General features: G+C 51.4%; 1 protein-coding gene across 1 annotated transcript in view; it reads right to left on the bottom strand.

Annotated features, from left to right (window-relative positions):
- The window catches only part of HSF5 (heat shock transcription factor 5), a 1208320-nt gene that overhangs the window by 685632 nt on the left and 499774 nt on the right, over window positions 1-22914 (bottom strand). The window contains exons 2-3 of the mRNA XM_085649733.1: window positions 2476-2835; window positions 1116-1213 (exon numbers count right to left, since the gene is read on the bottom strand). Of these exons, the coding sequence (XP_085505859.1) occupies window positions 1116-1213; window positions 2476-2835 (458 nt within the window). The remainder of the gene's footprint in view (window positions 1-1115; window positions 1214-2475; window positions 2836-22914) is intronic.

Raw genomic sequence — 22914 nt, 5'->3', positions numbered from 1 at the left:
CTGCCCGGCTCATCAGGCAGGCAGGCGGCCCAGTTGGTTGCCTGCCTTTGGATCGCCCTTAAGATAACCCACCTATTACATAACGGTGTATGTAATAAACCTGCAGCATTTTGTACCCAATCAAACAGTCTGTGTGTGTGTTATTATTGGGTAATGTATTTTGTTGGAGGGGGGACTGAGGGGTGCCAATGGCGATGCTATGTTTTTGCTGCTTAGATGTGTAAAACGTCAGGGAGGGGCTTATTCCCCAAATTCTTCGTAAAATTAACAAGCATTTGCAATGCAATAGGTCTTGCATGTGCTAGAGTTTGAGCTATTGGCACCATAAATGACAATGCCTTTTCTTTAGGTGTCTTGAAAACCTGCAAGCAGTGTGTGAAAGCGCCCTTTGTACTTATAGTCCTTGCTTACGAGAAGCAAGGCTACCAATTAAAGAGGCGCAGTTACTGCCTGCCTTTCTTCTCGTAAAGTGTGTCTTTAAGCATCGTTTGCAGGTTTTCAAAACACATAAATAAAAGGCATTGTCATTTAAAATGCCAATAGCTCAAATCCTCGCAAAATCGAGACCTATAGCACCGCAAATGCTTGTTCTTTATTGCTTTACATTACCAAAAATGTTCTTGAATATGATAACTATCACCTGGCTACTCCCAAGTGACAATTTTGAGTAAAACGGACTTCCATTTCAATTAAAAAAAGTAAAAGACATTCAGTCAATATAGCTTGTATATTAGGCTGTGCTGTACAAATGCATTTTATTTCTAACTTGTCTTTTTAATGAACAAAGATTATACATATTGTTATAAAGTGTTGAGAAATCTCCCATGTAGTTGGGCTATTCAATGTTTATGACTAATAGTGAGTATCCCATAGAGGAAAATTGAACAGGGATGTCTGGGGAGATTTTTTTACCTCTTGCTATTCTGTCAAAAGTTTCAGAAGAATTGCAAAGAGGAGAGATAGCTATGTAACAACCCTGCCTATTATTTCTTTCAAGTGTCCTGCTTCCTTTCTGTGATGAGGATTAGTTGCGTTAGCCTCCATCAATGGTTGAGATGGCAATGTTCACTGATGTTTTTCTAAGGATTACCTTGAACAGAAGATATTGCACTCACCTGATAAAAGCTGCAATGTTGGTATGATGAGACGGATGGAGTAACACAGGGAGTCAGTGGTTCCATGTGAGGAGGAGGCGAGCAGCACTGAAGCACAGCTAGGAAAGAACAACACAAATATTAGCAAATGAAAGGGAGTATTCAAAGTTTGGCGAGCTGCACTCCATTCAGCCAGGAGTGGACTGAAGGACTCTACTTTCTAGGCGGACTGCCATATTTACAGATATCTGCCCTCACTGAAGTTTTGCTGTGTGGGCATTTTTTTCAGTACCCAGCACAGCAAGCTTTTTCTGTTTTTCAAAAGAAAACTCTTCAAGTGGGAGTTGGTTTTTGAAACACAAAAAATAAATGTACCTAATATGCTGTAGGTTCTTTCCCAACATGTGTTTTTCCCAAACAGTAAAATTGTACGTCTGAACTTCCACCTTAAATAGGGCAGACGGTGTGAAGTAATGTAACCAATGGCCCATGTCAGTTGAGCCATGAGTCAATGGTTTCCACCATCGGAGCAAGCGAAGCCTCCATCATCGGAAACCGGGCGGTTCACCCAACTTTCAACAGTGCAGAAAACCAGGAGTTTGGAATACAACAGAGAATTCTGTCACTTTGTGGCGTACTCTCCAAGCCAAACTCTAAAATGGACCCATCGACTGCACAGCATAACCATCAAACCAAAAAAGCTACTTCAGTCATCTGCAGGTTTCTGTTGCAATCTATGGAAGGTGTGTTCTATCTGGAATACAAGGGGTGTGAATTCTAATGACATTAGCCCAGAAGTCCATTTCTCTTACCAAGCAACTATAAACGTCTGTACAAACCCCTATTATTTTTGGAAGTTTATAGCATCTTCCAATGTCTAAAGTATATTTACATATTAACAATGTAAATGTTTTATACCTTCCAAGTGTTTTAATAACTCTAAAACAAGCACTCTGCATTCTTACCACAGTTGCTCTCTCACTCAAACAACATGGTCAAAGTTCCTGGTATCTCTCATGTATGTAGTCCATTCCATGCCTGTATTCATTTATAGTAGTTGCTAAACATGTGTTCCTTCCCTAGAAGTTGTGTTCTTTTCATTATGATTCCACACAGGCCTCTGGGTTCGGATTCATGCACACCTACAATCCTCTGATCTCTAATCAGGTATGACCTGCACTCGCTCCAGTAAACCTAAGCCTGTTGCACTTTCTCTATCCCATGGAAACTTCCATTCACTTGGGCATATTAGAGCCCAGGGTACCTCGCAACCCACTGGTACCTTCAGAAGAATATTATTTTATTTAGATCCATCTGCCATCTCCATATGTTAGAATTGAAATGCTGCCCATAGCCCCCTATATAGGTAATGCCTACATACCTGTGGGATAGTAGGCTGGCGAGTACTGTGCTGCAGACGGCGTGTAACTACTGTACTTCTGTGAGGAACTGGTCATGGTTTGGGGTCCTTGTTGGACATGGACGGAAGTTGCTGTCGGCTGCAATGTGTATGTCACCTCAGTTGGAAATCTCTGCAGAACAGGAAATGGGATGCTTTTGTCGGAGTAGCTTGGCACTTCCATCCCGAGTGAGCTCTGCCAGGTGCGGGGCGGAATAGGGGTGCGGTCCAGGGCTTTTAGTGGAAACGAGCCGTGGTTGTGCGATGAAGGTGACATGTAGGAATACGGGGCAAGATTCTCTCGGCGAAAAGAGCGATGAAGCTGGCCGATGGTTACTTGTCCTGCACATGAAGAAAAAACAGTGAAGTACATTATGTACACTTTAGGCCCAATGATGATAACTCGTATCAAATATGAAAATTGTACGTTCCTAACGTTTCTCCAAGCTTGACTGACGTTGAAGTTATCCTTTGGAGTGTGGTGTATCATGCAAGCGGGGTGGTCAAAAGAAAATAATATTTAGCTGTAATACTAGCTCTCCACTTTTGATATCTTTATTATATTCATTAACATAGGGCGTCTCTGTATGTTCACAGATCAGGAAACACTCCAAAGGGCAACCTCTTGCAGACACATTATTTTACATATTTTAACATTGCCTATTTTAAAGAAATAAAATAATGTATTTTCCTTTACCAGAAATAAAACCTTAAATTTTTCCTGTGACTAGGAAAACACAAAACGTGCCTTCTTACGCAGTAGCTTCTTAACAGAGGATTCTACACTGTAGACGGCTACAGAATTACAGAATACAGATCAGTCAGTTGCTCTCAGTTCATTATCACAAGCCATCGAAATGTGAGTTTTCATAAGTATTCATTTTCCACTTTTTTGTCACTATCTGTGAAGGAGGACAGAGGGCTGTTCATGAACTGAATGAGAATACCTGTGGTAAAGTTCTAGGAGTCTAGGCAACTAAGGGTTTCTTCTCCGCCATTGGAACCTTATTATCATTCATAAGAAGTGAACGGTTTAAAACACACATCCCCAATAAACATGGTGGTTAAATCAGTAGTATACAAATTCAGCCACTCATCCTATTAAACCTGAATCCATGGATCAAGAGAGCAGACCCCGGTAAAATAGAGCAATTCTCTGTACAGTAGTGAAATTAAAAAATACATTACAGGAACTGAAGTGAGGGGAAACAGCAGTAGCTACAATATTTCTTTCTAGTAGGTGCAGTTATAGTGTTATTGAGACAGAGTATACTTGTTATTCATTAATAAGAGTTGATAAAGGACACAGGGGGCGTGGCTCAGATGGTGGGGGAATAGGACGTGTCGTGCGCTTCTCCGTCTGCCGTCACGAAGATCTGCTAGAAGCAGGGTTCCATGGGGCATAAGATCGGTCTGCTGAAACAGCCAGAGAGGCGCCTGACCAGGCCCAGCTCCAGGAATTTTTATTTGGGTAGGCCAAGGGTGCTTTCGGGGGGGCCACTGCAGCAGTCACAGCCGGCATGACGGGGGAGGGCTGGGGGGCTGGGGAGGTGTCATGCTGGGGTTTAATTTAATAATATTAATTATAATTAATCAGCATGGAGACGGACACAGTGTGCATGACTGGTTTGGGCGGCCCCAGAGCGCCGACCAAATAGTCTTTACGCACTCAGGAGTGGGCACACCACTCCTCCCCTGCCCTGCTCGGAGAGTAGCCCCACCCACCCGCAACCAAAAATAAAATGGTAATAACTGAAAGTTATTACCATTTTATGTTTCTGCTTCTTGCACTGCGAGAAAGCAGTGGGGCAACGCTCCTCCGCCCTAGCGTAGGAGCCGCCCCTGCACTGTGGGCCCAATTTGTTGCTTCTGGAGTTAGTCTACAAGCCCTAGATTACATCATATCTACTTGCAAACAGTCACCATGATACCACAGATTGATTCTGTGTGTATACAGAGCATGTGGAGAGTTATTTGAAAGTAAGAGCAATGTCTGGACCTAACTGGAAACCCTCAAATTCCAGCAGGCCAGGCTTCAATACAAGTACTTGAATCCCAACCATATTATAATAGTTCAAGATTAAGGAAGTCCCTATTACCACACGAAAGCCTTGACATCATCGTATTAGAAAGGCTGGCTATTTACTTGTTGCAATTTGTCCAACACTTATTTCTCTGCATAAATTTAACTTGATACATTTTACTTTCTTGTCATTCTTTTGCGATGTTCTTTCAAAGATACAAATTCTTGAAAAAGAGTAACGCAAAAAAGAGAAAAGGGAAAAAAGAGAAATTAGTATTTTATGAAAACTGCCAGCAGTTTTCACACTGACCATTTCAAAACTAGCAGTCCAGTCATAGAGGTAACCTTCTAGTTTTCTTTGAAAACTCCCTTATAAACTCATCCATACATAGGATTCCGTGAGCTCCTTCTCATGTGCTAAAATAGTCAATTTATGAAAGATAAAGCATCAATCTGTAATGCAATACAGGAGAATGAGACACCCATCTAGTTGCTGAATTGCACAACGTGAAACTAGAAATCCTGGGATCAATCCTAGCTTCCATGCTTGACCAAATTGTGTGATCCTAGCCAAACCTTTATTTCCCTGAGCCTCCTTTATTCATCATCACATAAGAGGGCACCTTCAAATACATGTGTTCTAGATGTGCACTGTACAAAACACATTTTCTGTGAGAACAAGCCCGAGCACTCATACATCATTTGATGTATGAGTGCTCAGGCTTGTTGTCACTTGTAAGGTAGATCCCTAGGAGTCACATATTGGGGGTGTGGGAGATTTCCCCCTCCCTTGAGCACCATAGCAACTATTTACGAATTAGGATAATACCGCTAAGAGTGAGCACCAACACCACTCGGGGCCCTATCACCCAACACAGAGTTTATTTAAAAACACATTTTCTGTTTGATTTAGTCTACCTTAATAGTGCTTCGTCTGCACTAAGAATCTAAGCCACAAGTAAGGCACACATAAAAACAGACTTGCCTTTTAGTTTACTAAGGGCCAGATGTACAACCTTTTTTTGCAGTCGCAAACGGGCAATTGGCCCGTTTGCGACTGCAAAAAAAGGTGTTGGTATGTACAAATGTTATTGTGCAAGACTGTATTAGGAAGGGGCATTCCAAGGGCGTCCCTGCCTAATAGCGAGCCACAATTGTATGTATCATTGTTTTGCAACCGCAATTGCAAAACACTCGCAGTTTACCACCTACTTCAAGTAGGCGGTAAGCCACTCGGAAAGAGGAAGGAGTCACCAGGGGATCCCTTCCTCTTTGTGAATGGATGCAAAAATATTTTTTAAAAGCAGGCAGTGGTCTCACGGACCACTGCCTGCTCTTAGAAAATGAAACAAACGTTTAATTTTTCTTTTTGAAACGTATCCCATGTAAGGTCCCTTTGATGGGAAGAGGAGGTTTCTGAGGTGGGAGTATACGGCAAGTAACACTACTCAGCCTCCCTCATTGCCAGTCTTCAGAGAGAATCTCTCTTCATTACTACCTGCAGAGACCCCGGACTCTGAAGCACACTCCCTTCCCGGCCTGATTATCCCTTTTCTACCATCCATCTCCCGTTCACCTTAGCTCACAGCTGACCTTGGGCCCCAGCCCCATATCAGCCACCATCCAACTCCATTTTCATTATTCCCAGTAAAAACATTAGGAAAATTACCCTCAAACTTAAAATATTGAATATAACAGTAAATAAATGAGCACACACTTTAAAATATATTCCACAGAGGCCCTAATGGCCCGACTGCTAATTAAATAAACGAAAACAGAAAGGCCATTACAGGGCCGGCTTTAGCGCTGGTGCAAAAGTCTTTATTGGTATCCCACCACTGACCTCTTTCTCCATAGATACCTTTCCTACCACCCTTCAACAGTGCCTTTCATCTCTCCATAGCCACTACCCCTCATGCCTTCCTCCTCGGATGTCCTCACTGCCACCCTCCAACAGTGCCCCACATTTCTACGTAGCCTCTCCCCCTCATGACCTCCTCCTCAGACTCCCTCACTACCACCCTCCACCAGTGCCCCTCATCTCTCTGTAGCCCCCCTACACACCATGACCACCTCCTCGGATTCCGTCACTGCCACCCTACCACCATTGCTCCTCACCGCTCCATAGCCCCTCTCCCCTTTACCCCTCCTCAGATTCCCTCACTACCACCCTCCAACAGTGCACCTCATCTCTCTGTAGCCTCTCCCCCTAATGACTTCCTCCTCAGACTCCCTCACTATCACCCTCCACCAGTGCCCCTCATCTCTCTGTAGCCCCCTACACCCCATGACCACCTCCTTGGATTCAGTCATTTCCACCCTCGACCAGTGCTCCTTATCGCTCCATAGCTCCTCCCCTATGACCCCCTCCTCGGATGCCCTCACTGCCACGCTCCACCAGTGCCCCTCATCTCTCCATAGCCCCTCCAACTCATGACCTTCTCCTCAGAATCCCTCACTACCACATTCCACCAATGCCCCTCATCTCTCCGTAGCCTCTCCCCCTCATTACCTCCTCCTCAGACTCCCTCACTACCACCCTCCACCAGTGCCCCTCATCTCTCTGTAGCCCCCCTACACCCCATGACCACCTCCTTGGATTCAATCATTGCCACCCTCTACAAGTGCTCCTTATCGCTCCATAGCCCTTTCTCCTATGACCCCCTCCTCGGATGCCCTCACTGCCACGCTCCACCTGTACCCCTCATCTCTCCATAGCCCCTCCAACTCATGACCTACTCCTCAGATTCCCTCACTACCACCCTCCACCAGTGTCCCTCATCTCACCATAGCCTCTCCCCCTCATTTTCTTTTTTTTTGAAAAAACCTTTATTATTTGCAGTTGGTTCATCTTACAATGTACAGTCACCGTCCAGGCGGCGAATCAGTTAAACAAAGCACACGTTTCCAGATGGTGGGACACAGCCATTCAGCCGGCAACCCGGAGGTCCGGCGGCGTTGTGCAGGTTAACATGTGTACAGGAATGAGATGCGTACATTGTCAAAACAACAGATACATGGGGTTTTTTCCTTTTTCCGGTGTAGTTTTGTGGTGTTCCTGATGTGTGTTGTCGGCAACAGAGGATGGCGCTGTGGTCCAGCCCACTCCGCGGCTATGTCGGTGGCTACCTAGGCCCTGATCTGGAGTCTTACAGGACATCACTATTACCCCAGAATGTAAAGGCCTCCGGGCAGCATTAGCGTCAGCGTCGTGCTCATAGTGTAGGCTGAAGCGCGACAAGGATGCTGTGGTATAGCTCACTGCGACATATATGACAACGTGTAGGCCCGGCGAGTCTAGTGTGCAGCTTCGTAGCCCATGGTTATGAGTGCGCTACGCGGTGCGCATCCGTCCCTCTAGCGCCGCGCCTCCCCAGCCGCCAAGTGTCGGCGCACACCCGGCATGGCACATAGTGCGCCCAGGGCAAGAGTTTGCCGCACTCTCCGGGCGTATCCGCCCCAGGTAGGGAGTGCGTGTCTACATCACATTGTCATCTGTAAGCGGGGGCGCGCTAGGGAGGGCAGCTACCCGGGGGTGCCACGCGACGCATCCATCGTTTGTTATCTGTGGTGAAATGAGGATTCGATCTGGGAACTTAACCTATATATAAACTACTCCCCATGTATGTGTGGCAATAGGGGGTGTCAAGGTTAGGGTCGTAAACTCAGGTGGGGTCAAGGGGAAGGGGAGAGGAGGGAGGAGGAGATCAGTCTGCGATAGAGCAGGGGGGCCATCATCCGCCAAGCGGAGCACAGTGGGACCGCGCAGTGTGCACGGGGAGCCGCAGGTCAGGGGGGGGGGGGAAGAGGGCCGTCGAGAGGGCAATAGGCCTAGGGCTGCAGCCATCCCACTAGTAGGGGAGTGATAAGCCCCAGAGATTCAAGTTATCCCTCGATCCTGGCAGGCCCTCTGAAACGCTGCGAGGAGGTTATCCCAAAGCTGGGCGATGGGGAACTTCCGGAGCCCTGCAGTCTCCTCACGAAGAAGCACTGCGCTCTCCGCCTGCGCCCAATTGGTAAAGGAGGCCCTCCAATGTCGGATGTGTGGGGGGGCGGTTGCCTTCCAACGCTTGGTGAGCAAGCGTTTGGCCGTTATAAGACCCATGTCCCAAAAGCGTGCCTGTACTTTGTTGTCTTTTGTGCGCCTATAGAGCCCTAGTATGCTTGCTTCCCATGTGCGCGGGAGTTGTCCGTCAGCGCCGCGTGTGAGCAGTGTTAGTACGTCGTCCCAGTACGGCTGCACAGCAGGGCAGTGCCAAAGCATGTGTAAGAGGTCCGCTCCCGGCAGCAAGCATCGCTGGCAGGTCGCATCTGTCCGCGCAAAGTACCTGTTAATTTTGTCGGGCGTGAGGTATGCGCGCTGCAGTATGTAGTATTGTATAATTTTAAATCGGGGATTGCGCCGGACTTTGGTCGGGCCGGCCAGTATCAGCGCCCATTCCTTATCTGTCCAGTCTCTTCCCCTATCTGCCGGCCAGCGTTCCCGTAGCGTTAATGTGGATGGTTGCAAGTGCGCCTGCAGTGCCTGTGCCATCCAGTGCACAATGTGTGCGCCATTCCCCATTACATGTAGGTATTGTATGAAGGTATGCACCGGAGGCTCCGCTGCCATGTCGCCCCAGGAAGCAGTGAGTGTGTGCAAGAGGGAGGCGTGTAGGAGGAACTGTCCCGCCGGGAGAGTCGTGTCTTCAGCCAGGTTGGCGAACGTGAGCAGGTCGCCATCTGCATACAGATCGCTCAGCGTGTCCACCCCCGCCTGTTCCCAGCTAGCCAAGTGGGCCTCCGTGAGCGGCCCCGTCGGGCCAGGCATACCCAAGAGCGGTAAGCTCGGGGCGTATGGCGTAGTTGCGCGTGTGAGACGTAGGCACCTCAGGAAACATCTGCGCGCCACTGCCAAGTAGATCTGGGAAGGGCAGGTTGTGCGGGTTATCGGGTGGAACAGCGTATTAATTTGCGTGCGTGACCAGGCAGCCGCGTGCGAGGCAGTGTCCTCCAGCTGCTTGCCGCTCAGCCATCCTGCCACCCACTGCATTTGTGCCGCGAGATAGTACAATTCCAGATTAGGGACTGCCAACCCCCCGGAAGCCGTGGGCATGTATAACTTAACCAGCGCCACTCACGGTCTCCCCTTGTTCCAGATGAGGCTACGCAGCATCACCTCTAATTCACGGAATAGCTTGGCGGGAACATACAGAGGCATATTCGCAAAATAGTAGAGTAGGCGAGGCAGCACAATCATTTTGGTCAGTGCCACGCGGCTGGGCACGTTAAGGGGCAAAGTGTTCCAGAAGCCAATTTGTGCTCGGACAGAAGCAATCGCTCGACAGAGGTTTCCCTCCAGAATATCAGCCGGGGTTCTGTAGATCCGTATCCCTAGGTAGCGGAAGGTGGTGGGATGCCATTGCAGTCTGTCTCCTCCCAGCCGGATGTCGCATTCAGGCGTGTCCGGGCTAAAGGGATATGCCCCCGACTTGGCCCAATTGACTCTCAGACCCGACATTCTCTCAAAGGTGTGGAATATGTCAGTGAGGGAGGCGGGGATGGCAGTTATGTCCCTGACGTATAGTAGCAAATCATCTGCATACAGCGACACCGCATGTATACCATCCGCCAACGGGATTCCCCACTCCAGCCCGTGCGTCCTGAGAATCGCGGCCAGCGGCTCCATGGCCAGCGAAAACAGCAATGGTGACAGTGGGCAACCCTGGCGGGTGCCCCTGAGGACTCGGATGGCAGCTGAGAGGAGGCGGCCCGTTCGGACTCGGACTGTCGGTTTGGCATAAAGCAGGTCTATCATGGCACGATATCCCCCCCCCAGTTGATACTTCTCTGTAACCGCCCGCAGGTACGGCCACTCAACTGAGTCGAAAGCTTTCTCCAGATCCAGTATCAGGCAACCCGCTCTCGGCCACTGTTGCGTAGCGTATTCCTGTACTCGGAAGAGGCGGCGTATGTTGTGGGAAGTGTGGCGTGTGGGGACAAATCCATTTTGGTCTCGGTGCACCAGGGTGGGTACATGGGGGGCCAATCTCCTAGCGAATGTAGAAGCCAGGATTTTATAATCCGTATTCAGTAGCGCCAGTGGGCGGTAAGAGCCTACCCGCGTGCTATCCTTGCCCGGTTTTAGAATAGAGACTAGCATGGCCTCATTTAACGTAGGGGGCAGAGCGGCATCTTCCGCTGCCGCGTTGTACATTCTCAGCAGTTCCGGGACGAGAATGTCCGAGCCGGCCTTGTACAGCTCCGCCGGTAGCCCATCCGGGCCCGGCGTTTTGCTGTTTGACAAATTAAAGATGGCTTCCCGGAGCTCGTCTGGCTCCAGTGGGGCGCCCAGCTCGTCCTGTTGTGCAATAGTTAGTTGCGGCAGTGGCAGAGGGGAGAGGTAGTCGGCTATATCAGGATGGGCGACTGTTAAGCGGGAGCGATACAGCTCGTCGTAGTGGGTAGTGAAGACATCGTGGACACCAAGTTGTGTGTATATCAGCTCCCCCCCCCCGCCCGCACAGCCGCCACCGGGGTCGAGCGGGTTTCTTGAGAGATCAGCCACGCTAAGAGTTTGCCAGGTCTGTCGCCAAGGTGATGCGTTCTTGCCGAGTGTGCAGCATAATTGACGTTTCGGAGTCGCTCTAAGAGGCGTGCATGTTCCGCGCGGGCCTCGTGCAGCGGGTCCTCGTCACCGTCCATAGCCCCCTCCTCCCGCGTCAGTAGGTCTGACTCTAGCCTAGTTAGGTCCCTCTCCAATTGGTGCCACACGTGTCCCTGTGCATGTAAGCAGTGCCCCCGGAGTACTACCTTGAAGGCGTCCCACTCCACCTGTGGAGTGGATGCCGTGCCAACATTTTCCTCAAAGTATTGCGCGGCGCGTGTGAGCAAGTTATCTCGGAAAGCCGCGTCCAGCAACAGCGCAGGTTGCAGGCACTATGTGGGTACAGGAGGGTGCGGGCGTGCCCAGGCTATGGACATGAAGTGTGGGTTGTGGTCTGAGTGCGTGCGGCCCATGTATTGTGCGTCCGTCACGTGGGGTAGAAGGGCAGTAGATGCCATGAATCGGTCTAGTCGGACATGTAAGTCGTGAGCGCCAGAGTAGTAGGAATACGTCCGTGTCCCCGGGTTGCGCAATCGCCAGACATCGTGTAGATCCCATTGCGTGGCCCATTCCAGTAGTGCTTTCGTGGCTCCCCGTGTAGAGGCGTTAGCGGGGGGTGGGAAGGAGCGATCCAGTGTTGTATCTAGAGTGCAATTATAATCGCCCCCTATTATCCACGATGTTGCATGCCAAGGTGCCATGGTCGCTGAGAGCCGCGCCAGGAAGCTTCCCTGTTCTACATTGGGGGAATAGAGGGACACTAGCGTGAGAAGCTGGCCATCTAGCCTGCCCTGCGCAGCCGTATATCTGCCCTCCCGATCTACTACTACTTCCGTTGTTTCCCAAGGAGTCCCAGGACGGACCCATATCAGTGTTCCGTGAGCGTAGGAGGAATATTCCGTTGCATACAGCTGCCCTCGCCATCTACGGCGCAGCGCCCGCACCTCGGCTCCGTTCAAATGAGTTTCCTGGAGCAGCGCTATGTTGATTTTATGTTGCTTTAGGTATGAGTATATATGATAACGTCTGGCCGGTGTATGCATTCCCCTGACGTACCAGGTGCACAACTGTACACTAGCCATAGCAGTCGCGTGTATACGCGCCTCCTCCCTCCCCCCAAGGCGCGGCCCCCAACTCAAGGGTCCCCCAGCTCCAGCAGCCCGCTCCCACCGTGTAGTCGTGATAAGTGTCGTGTGCGCAGTGCCATGATCTCCAACAGGGTAGGGGGGTAAGGAAGAAGGGGAATACATAAAGCCTTAACATGGCAACAAGTTCCAAAATACCAAAAGGTAGGCCGCACAACAGGTCGCCGTCCAAACACTCAAGTGAGCTTGCAAACTATACAGTCTAAAGGGGGTTCTTGTGGTTTATAGTCTAACAGTAATCAAAAACAGTGCAATCTTGGAGGTTCCCAGCTTCTCTCCCGGGTGTGGTATGCAAGCCTCCGCTGACCGGCGGACGTCTAGTGTCTATTGTTCAATGCCGTGGCAGTCGTGCGCCCAGATATCAGCCAAGTGCGGGCAAAAGTACCAAGGGGGGGGGCGGGCCCCCCTCCAACCAGATCATGGTGCAGCGGGTTGGCAGTAAAACGCTGTGGGGCACGCCCGTGTCCCTGCAAATTGTGTTGGTGATTCACGTGTGTATGAGTAGAAAATGTACTTATAGTGGCCAGCTCCGTGCTCGAGCTCCCCAGAGCAGCAACAGTGTGGGCGCCAGCAGGCCCGAGGCAATCCCACGGACAGGTGGTGCAGCTGAACAGGAACTCAAGTGGGCTCATGCCACGCGGCAGATGACAGTCTGCTCCCAGGCTCCGTCAGCCAAAGAGATCCACCGTCTGCGGCGTGACCTCCGGGGGCCCCCCAGAGCTCTGCGTATCCGGGATGCCGTAAATCGCCTCATCGTCCGTGGAAGACGCTGCCGGGCTGGCGCCCAGGCGGAGCGACGGCGCCGGGGAGTTGCTGAGTGCCGCCACCCTGCGCAAGGCGTCTTGCTGTTCCTGGTGGACTAGGGCTGCCGGTGGGGAGCGGCTCACCGCCTCTCGGGCCAGCGGTGGCGTAGGCGATCTTCGACGGCGTCGCCTCCCCAGCCCCCTGGGTCTCGCCGTTGTGGCAGCTCCCGGCGCTCTTCGCGGCGCGTCGGGCATTCCTCCATCCAGCCAGGCCTCCGCTTCCTCAGGGCTCGCGAAGAAATGCGTTTTGTCACGTACCACCACCCGTAGTTTGGCAGGGAAAAGTAACGAGTACTTGAGGCCCGCTTCGCGCAGTCTTCTTTTTACAGCCATGAAGGAATGCCTCTCTCTCTGCACCTGTGCCGTGTAGTCCGGGAAGAACATCACCGCAGCATTGTCTATGGTGATTTCCCCCAGGTTCCTGGCTTCGCGTAGTATGGCGTCCCGGTCTCGGTAGTTGAGCACTCGAAGGAGAAACGGTCGGGGGTGAGAACCCGGGGGGAGCGGCCGCGCGGGCACACGGTGGGCTCTCTCCACCACAAAGGAGGGGGAAAGCACGCCATCTGGCAGCAGGTCTCGCAGCCAGTCCTCAACCCTGCGGGCGGGATCCACTCCTTCCCATTTCTCCGGGATACCCACTAGGCGGATGTTGTTTCTTCGTGCCCGACCTTCCGCATCTTTAGCCCTGCCCTCCAATAGCTCCATTCTGTTCAGGAGGTCTTGCACCTTTTTGTCCGTCTGCACCGCCCTTGGTTCGATCACTGCTACTGCGTCTTCCAGGGTCTTAGTACAATCTTGTAGCTTTTTGTGATCGGCTCGGAGGTGGGTCAAATCTATCGCCACGCCGTCGATTCTGGTCTCCAGAGAGGTGCGCGTCTGTTGGAGCGATTCCTCCATCCGTTCCATGACCGCCAGGACACTGTCCAACTTCGCCGCCACCTGCTCGGCGTCCATCCCGTGTGCCGTTTTCACTTGTTTTCCCCTCGCCGTTGCAGTTCCCGGTCCAGTACGTGTTCGAGCCCCTCTAGGCATGGAGCTGGTGGCGTGTGTAAGGCAGGTTCTCCTGTAGGTGTGGGGCGGGGGCCCGTAGCGCGCGGCAAGTCACCTCTGCATCTTCGGGGTTGTCGTTGCGGGCCTTGCGTCGCCGCCAAGCGCCAGGGCTCGCCACTCCGGATCGCCGGGTCACACGCACTGCGTCCCGGCCGTCGCGGGTCCAATGTCTCCGAGCAGACCGCTACACGGACGTCTGAAGGCTCCCTCCAAAGGGTCAGGACGTGTTCGCGCCTCTTGTCCACTCCGTGCTCATGGTTCGCTACCGCAGCGGCCTGAGGGGCAGGATCGATGTTGCACTGGTCTATGGGGTCCAGGTCCACATCCTGGTAGCGCTCTCTGTATCCTCAAGCAGCGGCGGTAAGTGCCGCAGGCCGCAGCAATGTCGCGTCTCCTATCTGGGGCGAGTCCGCTTGCAGTGTCCGGAGGCAGGCAGGAGATCAATAGGGTAGAGACCAGACCCCAGTGCAGCAGTAGCTAGGCCAGAGCGGGGGGGGGAGGCGAAGCCTCTGCGTCCCGGCGCAGATCCCGGGATCCCTATCGCTGCTGTGGACTTCCGCCCCTCCCCAGAGGCATCGCGGCCCTGCAGCAGGTCGTGTGCATTTACTTATGGGCAATAGCGGCTAGGCCTCGTCGTCTCTTTGGTTGCGCCCCGCCGCTCCCAGGGCCCCCATCTGTCAACTCACTGTGTGCTGGGTGCCGTAGCTGATGTCCACGCGGCTGCTCCAGGCCGTTCCCGGCTCGCCCGTGGGGGAGGGGCGGGGGGGTCTCCAGGTGCCTCCTGTCGCTATGCCCGCTCCGTGTGGGCTCCTCCGCAATGGTCGTGGGCTTCTTCGCGGTGCCGCGAGGCGTGCTCCGCAGGCCGCAGCTCAAGGCCCGGGGAGGTATCCAAAGCCGCGGGCTTGCATAGTCCGCGTCCCCAGGCGCGGGCACAGCAGCGCGGCCGCAGGCCCGCCGTCGGTGTCGGTGCGGGGCTCCACCACCGATGGGCCTCAAAGTCGGCCAGTGCAGGCAGCAGGTGCCGGAACAGGTCCGCCGGCAGTAGCGGGCCGCTGAGAGGATTTTTCAGCGGAGAAACGACCCGGGGTAGGGAGGCTCAGACGGGAGCTCTACCCGGGCACGTCCGCTCTCATTGCGTGTTAAGCCACGCCCCCCACATAGCCTCTCCCCCTCATGACCTTCTCCTTAGACTCCCTCACTATCAACCTCCACTAGTGCCCCTCATCTCTCTGTATCCCCTTTCTCATATGCACTTCATAAGTTGTATAGTGCTACTCATAGTGTAGGGTGTCACAGTACTTTACATTGTGCCCACATTATGCAAAGACAATCAATCATACAAGTATGTAAATCAGCCTATAGGGAATGTCGCATAAACCAATGAGGATTACCAGGAGTAGGAATCACATGTCATCCATACTGGTGGGCAGTATGTTTTAAGAGAGTTTGGTCTGGAGAAGCACAAACACAGGATTTAAAGCATACGCCAGTGATGGTGTGGGGAGAGGGGGGCTTTACTGATTAAAATGTATGTCTGCCCTAACAAACTCTTTATAGCAACATTAGAATAATGAAAGACTGGAGAAATATTTACTACACAAAAAAGAAGTTCTAATTATACCTTTCAGGTTTGTATGCGGCTCTTTGATGACAGTTCATAGGTCACTGTCCTGTTAGGATTGTAACTTCTAAACTGCAAGTAACACAAGCATTTACAATGCAATGGTCTCGGCATTGGTAAAGTTAGAGCTATTGGCATTGCTCATGACATTATTTTTGTTTATGTTTTTGTTTTTAAAACATTTAAAGAAACGGCATTGTCATAGCTCTAACTTTACCAATGCCGAGACCATTGCATTGTAAATGCTTGTTATTAATCCCTGACAGCAAACACCGACGGATGCAAAGTGGAGCCCACATAAGATCTATGCAGGCGGGCAACTAGAGCCAATTTTTTTTTGGGGGGGGGGTGAAAAAGGTTCCGTGGGGGGGGGGGGGGCTACGTCTTCCAGCCATAGGCAGAGTGGCTGTAAGAAGGGGTGGAAACACAACAAAAGCCTCATTAACGAGCAAACGGTCTTTTAAAGACCTGTGAAGTACTCTGGTCCGGCTGCAATTAGAGGGACGCCAGCCCGCTCCCTGTAACCACTGCGGCGGAAGAGAGCTTGCTTTTCAATTTCCAAGCCTGGGAATGGCGGCCGAGAGGAGCTAATGATAGACCTAACCACTGAATCACACTGAAAATGCAGATGGGAGGCGCGGCGGATGCTTCCGGGGAAAGGGGCTTGGCACGGCTTGGAGATGGCAGACACATCAAGGGGTGGGTGGGTGGTTCGATTTCAACTGACAGCGGCCTAGCGCCACGAAGCGGACCTGTGTCTGCGAGCCAGAACAATCATTATAACATTACCCGTTGTCGTCATAGCTGTATTGCCATCATGTTGTTGGGTGTCAAGAGCTGTTTATTGTATTCCTCCTTTATTATGAGCCTACACTGTCGGCCCATAATTGCAGTGCAGGCAATTAACTGCTTTCTGCCCTATTGCGAATGCATTAACTGCAGTTAACGCATGATGAGTGCCCTGAAGAGTCACAGTGACACCTGATCACACCCTCCATGCAATGCTGTTATTGGCTCAGCCACTCACGATCCTCAGAAGGCCACCACTAACTACCGTATGCCTGTATCCAGGGCCACTAGAATTATGTTGGTTACAGGGCTGCCGCAGTTTCCACATAATCCATCATCGGCTGCAAAATGCGCAGTGTTTAACAAGACAAAATAGTTTCTAGCACAAATTGATCAAAAGTTACTAGCAACGCAGCAACACCTGTTGCGTTCTGTGGAACGCCCTTTGCAAAGGCTCGCTGTTCACCACTTTCTGCTGCTCATTGCGGTATTTTGGTGTTAAATGTATACTATCGGGGTGAAAATCTCCCCCCCCCCAAATAATAAAATAGTACTACCAGAAAATGTCCTGCATTAGTTCACATGATTTACCTTTCCTTGCCGCTTAGTTTAGTCACCTAGAGTCTACACATACATTGGCCCTGCCCGTCGCACAATTCCAGTGGCCCTGCTTGTGTTATAGTGTCAGTGTGGGGCACGCAGGAAGAAAGTGTGTTTTTTGGCCTCTGTTGGGTGAGATTAGGGCGATGGGTGCTAATAACCTTACAACCCCTTACTCTCCACATAGTGTTGGGTGTTAACAGTTTTTAATTGCCCTTCTCCTCAATATGCACTTTTGTTTCGTGGCGTTAGCGAGCAGACAATTAACAGCACTTATAGTGCCCTCTGCAAAGGTTCTTTACGTGCTGTTAATACCGAGTAGAAAGCAATGTGTGTGGTATGCTGTGCTGGACAGTTTTCAGCTCCAATGAAGGCTAAAATAACAACACCACTACTAATAGAGATTCATCGTCTGTACATCAGAGGGAATGTGTCATAATTTATTTCATTTTGCATCACCCCACATGCAAGAAAAAACGGGGATACGCCGTGTCTTGTGCTGGAAGGCAGTCTGTTTCCAGCCTCGCAGGCGAAGCGCTGAGCAGCGCTCGCTGTGAATTCTAAACCCAGTTGCTGGGACTCCATGAAAAGACTTCTTAGTTTGACACAGTTATCTGACCTTTGTTTTGGTTCACGCTGGTAAACAAACAAAAAAAGAGGAAGTCTTCGTGGCCCAAGACAAATTCAGAATCCCCAAGTGGCCTCGGTGCCCGCGCTTGCCATCACCACCACCACCATCGTCAGTCAGCCAGCCTCTGAGTGGTGTGGTCAGAGAGTGGTGCGGAGGGGAAGCTGCCCTCCGGCCTCAATGGGGCCATTGTTTCCGCCCCCCCACGGCCCCCAGCTCCGCTCCGGTCCCGCAGAGCCCGTAATAAGCAACAGCGGACGGATGGGGTTGAATAGCAACGAGACCTCTCTCCACCACCGCTCCCACCCCCTGCACGTTCTCAGCTTCCCCTCCACCAGCCATTTAAAAATAGAACAAAACTAGCCGTGGGTGAGTGTAGCGCAGAATCACACATCGCTGCAATCCCTGGCGCAGCTTCCAGTGTAAGGAGATGAATGCGGCCTCTGAGGTGAGACTGCATTGAACCACATGGTCGCATCCGTCTCTTATGCCTGCTGTAGTCTGACTTGCTTGCGCTGCTCTTCCAAAGGGGTATCCAAGCCCTGCGAGCTAAACAGCCTCTTATACGGCGGCCAGGACTAGTTTACATATGCTCGCTTCTGGGCAAGAAAAAACATGGAATGGGGCCTGGAGGAACTCCTTGTTGTTTAGATTGAGCCAAGCATTTCCATTGGTTAATATTTTTTAATTCGGGTGAGTCACCCTTGGCGGCACAGGTATGCGGCAGTTATGCGGCACACGGGTCCTGGTCTCGCTCTTCATTGCTGACTGAAGCTGCACCACAACAGTGAGACCCAAGAGGGTGAAATGCATCGGGTTCTCTTATTGTACCCCTCGGAGGCCGAGAGCGATGGAATGGAATGCTTCCCAGAGCCACGAGGAGTGCTCCAGAGTCAGACAAGCATGTCCACCCATCACTTGTCTCTAGTTTGGGCGTCCACTCTAGGCCTGCGGGGGCGTCTCTGCTGGAGGGGCTTCTGCTGCCTCGAGCCAATGAGGCCCAAAAACCTTTACCCGCCCCGCCCCACGCAGCACAGACACTGCGCGGCTGCAGCTGCTCTGGAAAGCCCCGCTGGCCTCAGTCCACACAGGACTCCGCCTGGCACCGCGCCCGCTCACAACAAAGCAAACATACACAGCTCTGCCCTTCCAATACGTCGCGCGGTCCAAAAGTGCGAAATGACTGCCACTGCATTTGAATGTGTCGCATTGAACCGGAGCACACGAGAAGGAAAACATTAAAACCTTCCTTACACCAGAAACAACAAAAGGCTCGAAAAGTTACAAACATGTACTCTCCGGTATGTACAATTCTCGCACCAGCTCCCACGTGATTTACAGTTCGAAAACAGGCTGCAGGGAGCTACAACAGAAACACTGGTCTCGAGCACACCACCGCCTTTCTCCGAGGCAGATTAGAACTGCCTAGGAGAAACGCAGCGTCCTTTTCGGATTCGGGGGCGTGTTTTGCTGTTGTCTCCTCCTTGAGACTTCTCGCAAAAAACACGCCCCCCGATCCGAAAAGGACGGGGCCTGTTTGGAATGACTGACCTCTTCTCCAGTGGCTGGCCAGTATTTACGAGGCCAGCCAATGGAGAACAGGGGAGAAGAGGGGCGGGTTAAAGCCCCTCTTCTCCAAGTCATAAAATCTCCGACTTCCGGTTCTGCCTTTCGGCAGACCGGTAGTCCTCGACCTAAAAAGGACCTCTGTAACCAAGGCAGTAACCTACTGAACTATCCTCATAAACTACAATTATCTGGACATTTTTTTACTGTTGTCTTGTATTCGTGTCAAGGAAAGGATTTGTCCCCTTCACCATGCCCCTATTCTACCTTTCTAATAGGAGATGCGTGATTGGGGGGGGGCTGTGAGAGAGAGCCCAGACACAATCTGGTTTCACGTATAATGTTGCCATATTATTGGAGGGCTTTGCCTGAGCACCAGTTACTTTACACAAGGAGAACACATTTAGTTTTGGTTTCCTCACGCAGATCACAGACCATTCCACTTTTCACCGAGTGATTGGCTGTAATTAAATAAAGCAAGTCTATTTCTTAAACGTCATTAAGAGCTGAGCATTTGCTACAGCAGAGTGGATACAAACCACGGTTCTTAATTAAAATAAAATCCTCAAGAAGATCTTAAGCATCTTCTGAAAATACGCCACCTTCCACCTCGAGGAAAATTTCCTCACCAAATGCGGGTAAAACACTGCCTCCAACATTTTAAACAGCAGAGGATCTCTGCTACAGATGCGCAACTAGAGCCAGATTTCGGAGGGGGGGGGGGGGGGGGTGGCGGTTGATTCTTCCAGCAATATGCGGCTGCCCTGGCGCCCTCAGGGTGCCCTAGAAGGGTGGGTCTCTAGTGCCAGCAAGGCACCAGCCCACCCCCCTTCCTCTGATTCTGGGGACCCCTCGGGGAGGAGTCCCCCTACACTGGCAGCCAGGGGCTGCGGCGCACAGGGCAAGTCATTTCCGGGGCGCGAGGAACGGGGGGTATATAGGCCTCCCCCACCCTCTGTCCTTCCTCTTTTGAGCCCTGGACATGCCGCGGTCGCAGCCTCGCTGGACACGCCATCTCAAGGTTTGTCCGATCGCCGCAGTCTGGTCGTGCCCGCGGGAGCCGCTTAACATCGATTGCACGGTGAGTGCACTCCATGACCCCCCCCCCCAGCCCGATCTTCCCATGCGTGGTTGGGTTCGTGGCTGGGCGGCCCGGCGAAGGTTGTGTGCCGCCTGAGCAGGGGGGGAAAGTGGAGTTCAGACGTGGCCATATGCAAATCAGTCTGACCCTGTGCCTCATGGGAACAGTCCAGCCCGAACTGCCAAGCCATGCCTTCCCTGGACCAGAAGCAAGCTTCCTAGGACCGGTTTTTGGCATTTCAGCCGTCTTCAGCCAGGCTTGCTTGAATCCAGTGGCAATGCTTGGTAGTTCGGGCTGGACTGTTCCCATGAGGCACAGGGTCAGACTGATTTGCATATGGCCATGTCTGAACTGGGGTGGCAGAGTGGGCTAAAGAACGGTGATGGATCAAACCCAGATCTGTTGACTGGGTGTGAGTGTTTGATTGGTTCTGATGCTCCGTCCATCACCACCCCCTTTCGTACCGCTTTGTTCGCCATAGGTTGGCAGGGTATGCTCAGACGTGAGTCCCTTGCTCACTTTGCCACTGGATTCAAGCAAGCCTGGCTGAAGACGGCTGAAATGCCAGAAACCGGTCCTAGGAAGCTTGTTTCCGGTCCAGGGAAGGCAATGCTTGGTAGTTCGGGCTGGACTGTTCCCATGAGGCACAGGGTCAGACTGATTTGCATATGGCCATGTCTGAACTGGGGTGGCAGAGTGGGCTAAAGAACGGTGATGGATCAAACCCAGATCTGTTGACTGGGTGTGAGTGTTTGATTGGTTCTGATGCTCTGTCCATCACCACCCCCTTTTGTACCGCTTTGTTCGCCATAAGTTGGCAGGGTATGCTCAGACGTGAGTCCCTTGCTCACTTTGCCACTGGATTCAAGCAAGCCTGGCTGAAGACGGCTGAAATGCCAGAAACCGGTCCTAGGAAGCTTGTTTCCAGTCCAGGGAAGGCAATGCTTGGTAGTTCGGGCTGGACTGTTCCCATGAGGCACAGGGTCAGACTGATTTGCATATGGCCATGTCTGAACTGGGGTGGCAGAGTGGGCTAAAGAACGGTGATGGATCAAACCCAGATCTGTTGACTGGGTGTGAGTGTTTGATTGGGTCTGATGCTCCGTCCATCACCACCCCCTTTTGTACCACTTTGCTTGGCAGCCCAGCAGGAGCTAGACGTGGGGCAAATGGAGGTGGCCGTCTGAGGTGTGTGCAGGCATATAGTTGCACATCTGGCTGCAGCGGACCGACAAGGGGCTCGGGAAGTTCCCGGGAGGGTCTTTGTCATCGAAGGCCAAGGTGATGCTCCAAGGATGACAGGACAGAATACTTACATTGTTTGGGGCTAAAATCTAGCACACAATTTGTAGTCTCGGCAACGATGCTCAACATCCTGGAATTCTGGGCAAATCACTTAACCTCCCTGTGCCTTACAATTTGTAAGGTCCTCAGGTTACGGAACTGGTGCTCATGTAAAGCGCTCGGATACCCGACGCTCGGGCCGTAGTTCGCGCTATATAAAAACTCTATAAAGGAATTAAAAATATATATATTCTTCGTACAGCCCTGAAGGCATGCAAAGATCCAGCTGCCCACATGAAAGGCAGAGCTAGCACATAGTGGATACATGCTACCGATAAAATGCAGGGGGTTTTATTGTTCCAGTCAGGGACCTTAATGTATGCTGCAGCTTTGCACTGGCCATTTGCCAAACTGCAAAGAAAGACTAAAGGCAGTTACTTGGACAATATTAAAAAAAACAAAAAAACTTGTGTCTTTGGCTCTGGTGCGTTTAACACGCCATTTTGAAGGTTTGAGGTCAGGAATGCCTACTCGTGCACTACAGCACATGCGGTAGTATTAGCAGATGCCCTTGGTAGACAATCATTTGGGGGCCCCTGTTTGGAACAGCGTTGAATTTGATACAGTCCCGCTCTTTTATGCCCACGTTGGGAAAGTTACTGACAGTGCACGGACACACTCTTCCAATTTCTAAATGAGTTTGCATACAATATTCGGGGATGGTGGCTTGTTTTCAACACGGTTACACAGCAGCAGCTCACTATTATTACTGAAATAATAGTTGATTCTACCACTTAGCATATATGTGGTTCTGTTTTGATCAGAGAAACCTTTTAGGGATGTTGTAAGTGTGGAACACATGGCCCAAGCAGCGCATGGTGAAGCTTTGCAGGTAGACATACCAGGGTCGGTAATTGGAGCGCTGTGGGTCGGTAGTGCGGCCATTGATGTTAGTTTTGCTCCCACAGGTTGAGAGGATTAAAAAGAAACTAGTTCTTGGTTGGCACCAATTTGATAAGGGACTGTGTTCGTTGCAAGCACATGGAATTGGCAAACCGGTGGGTAGCTAACAGACAATCAAGGGACCATTCATAAATGTGGGCAATTCCAAAGGTGGTCTAAGCATCCTTATGCATCATAGGTTTAAAGCATTCAAGAAGGATAAAAAGGGATCATTTTGAACATGCTCTGGTACCCTAAAGGTGCCGATTGTCTCATGACTTCAGCTTTGCGAGTATAAACTCC

The sequence above is a fragment of the Triturus cristatus genome, chromosome 3_2 (genome assembly GCF_964204655.1).
Source record: "Triturus cristatus chromosome 3_2, aTriCri1.1, whole genome shotgun sequence".
NCBI classification, from domain to species: Eukaryota; Metazoa; Chordata; class Amphibia; order Caudata; family Salamandridae; genus Triturus; species Triturus cristatus.
Note: the sequence above shows the minus strand (reverse complement) of the source record. Positions and strands in the feature narration are given on the sequence as shown.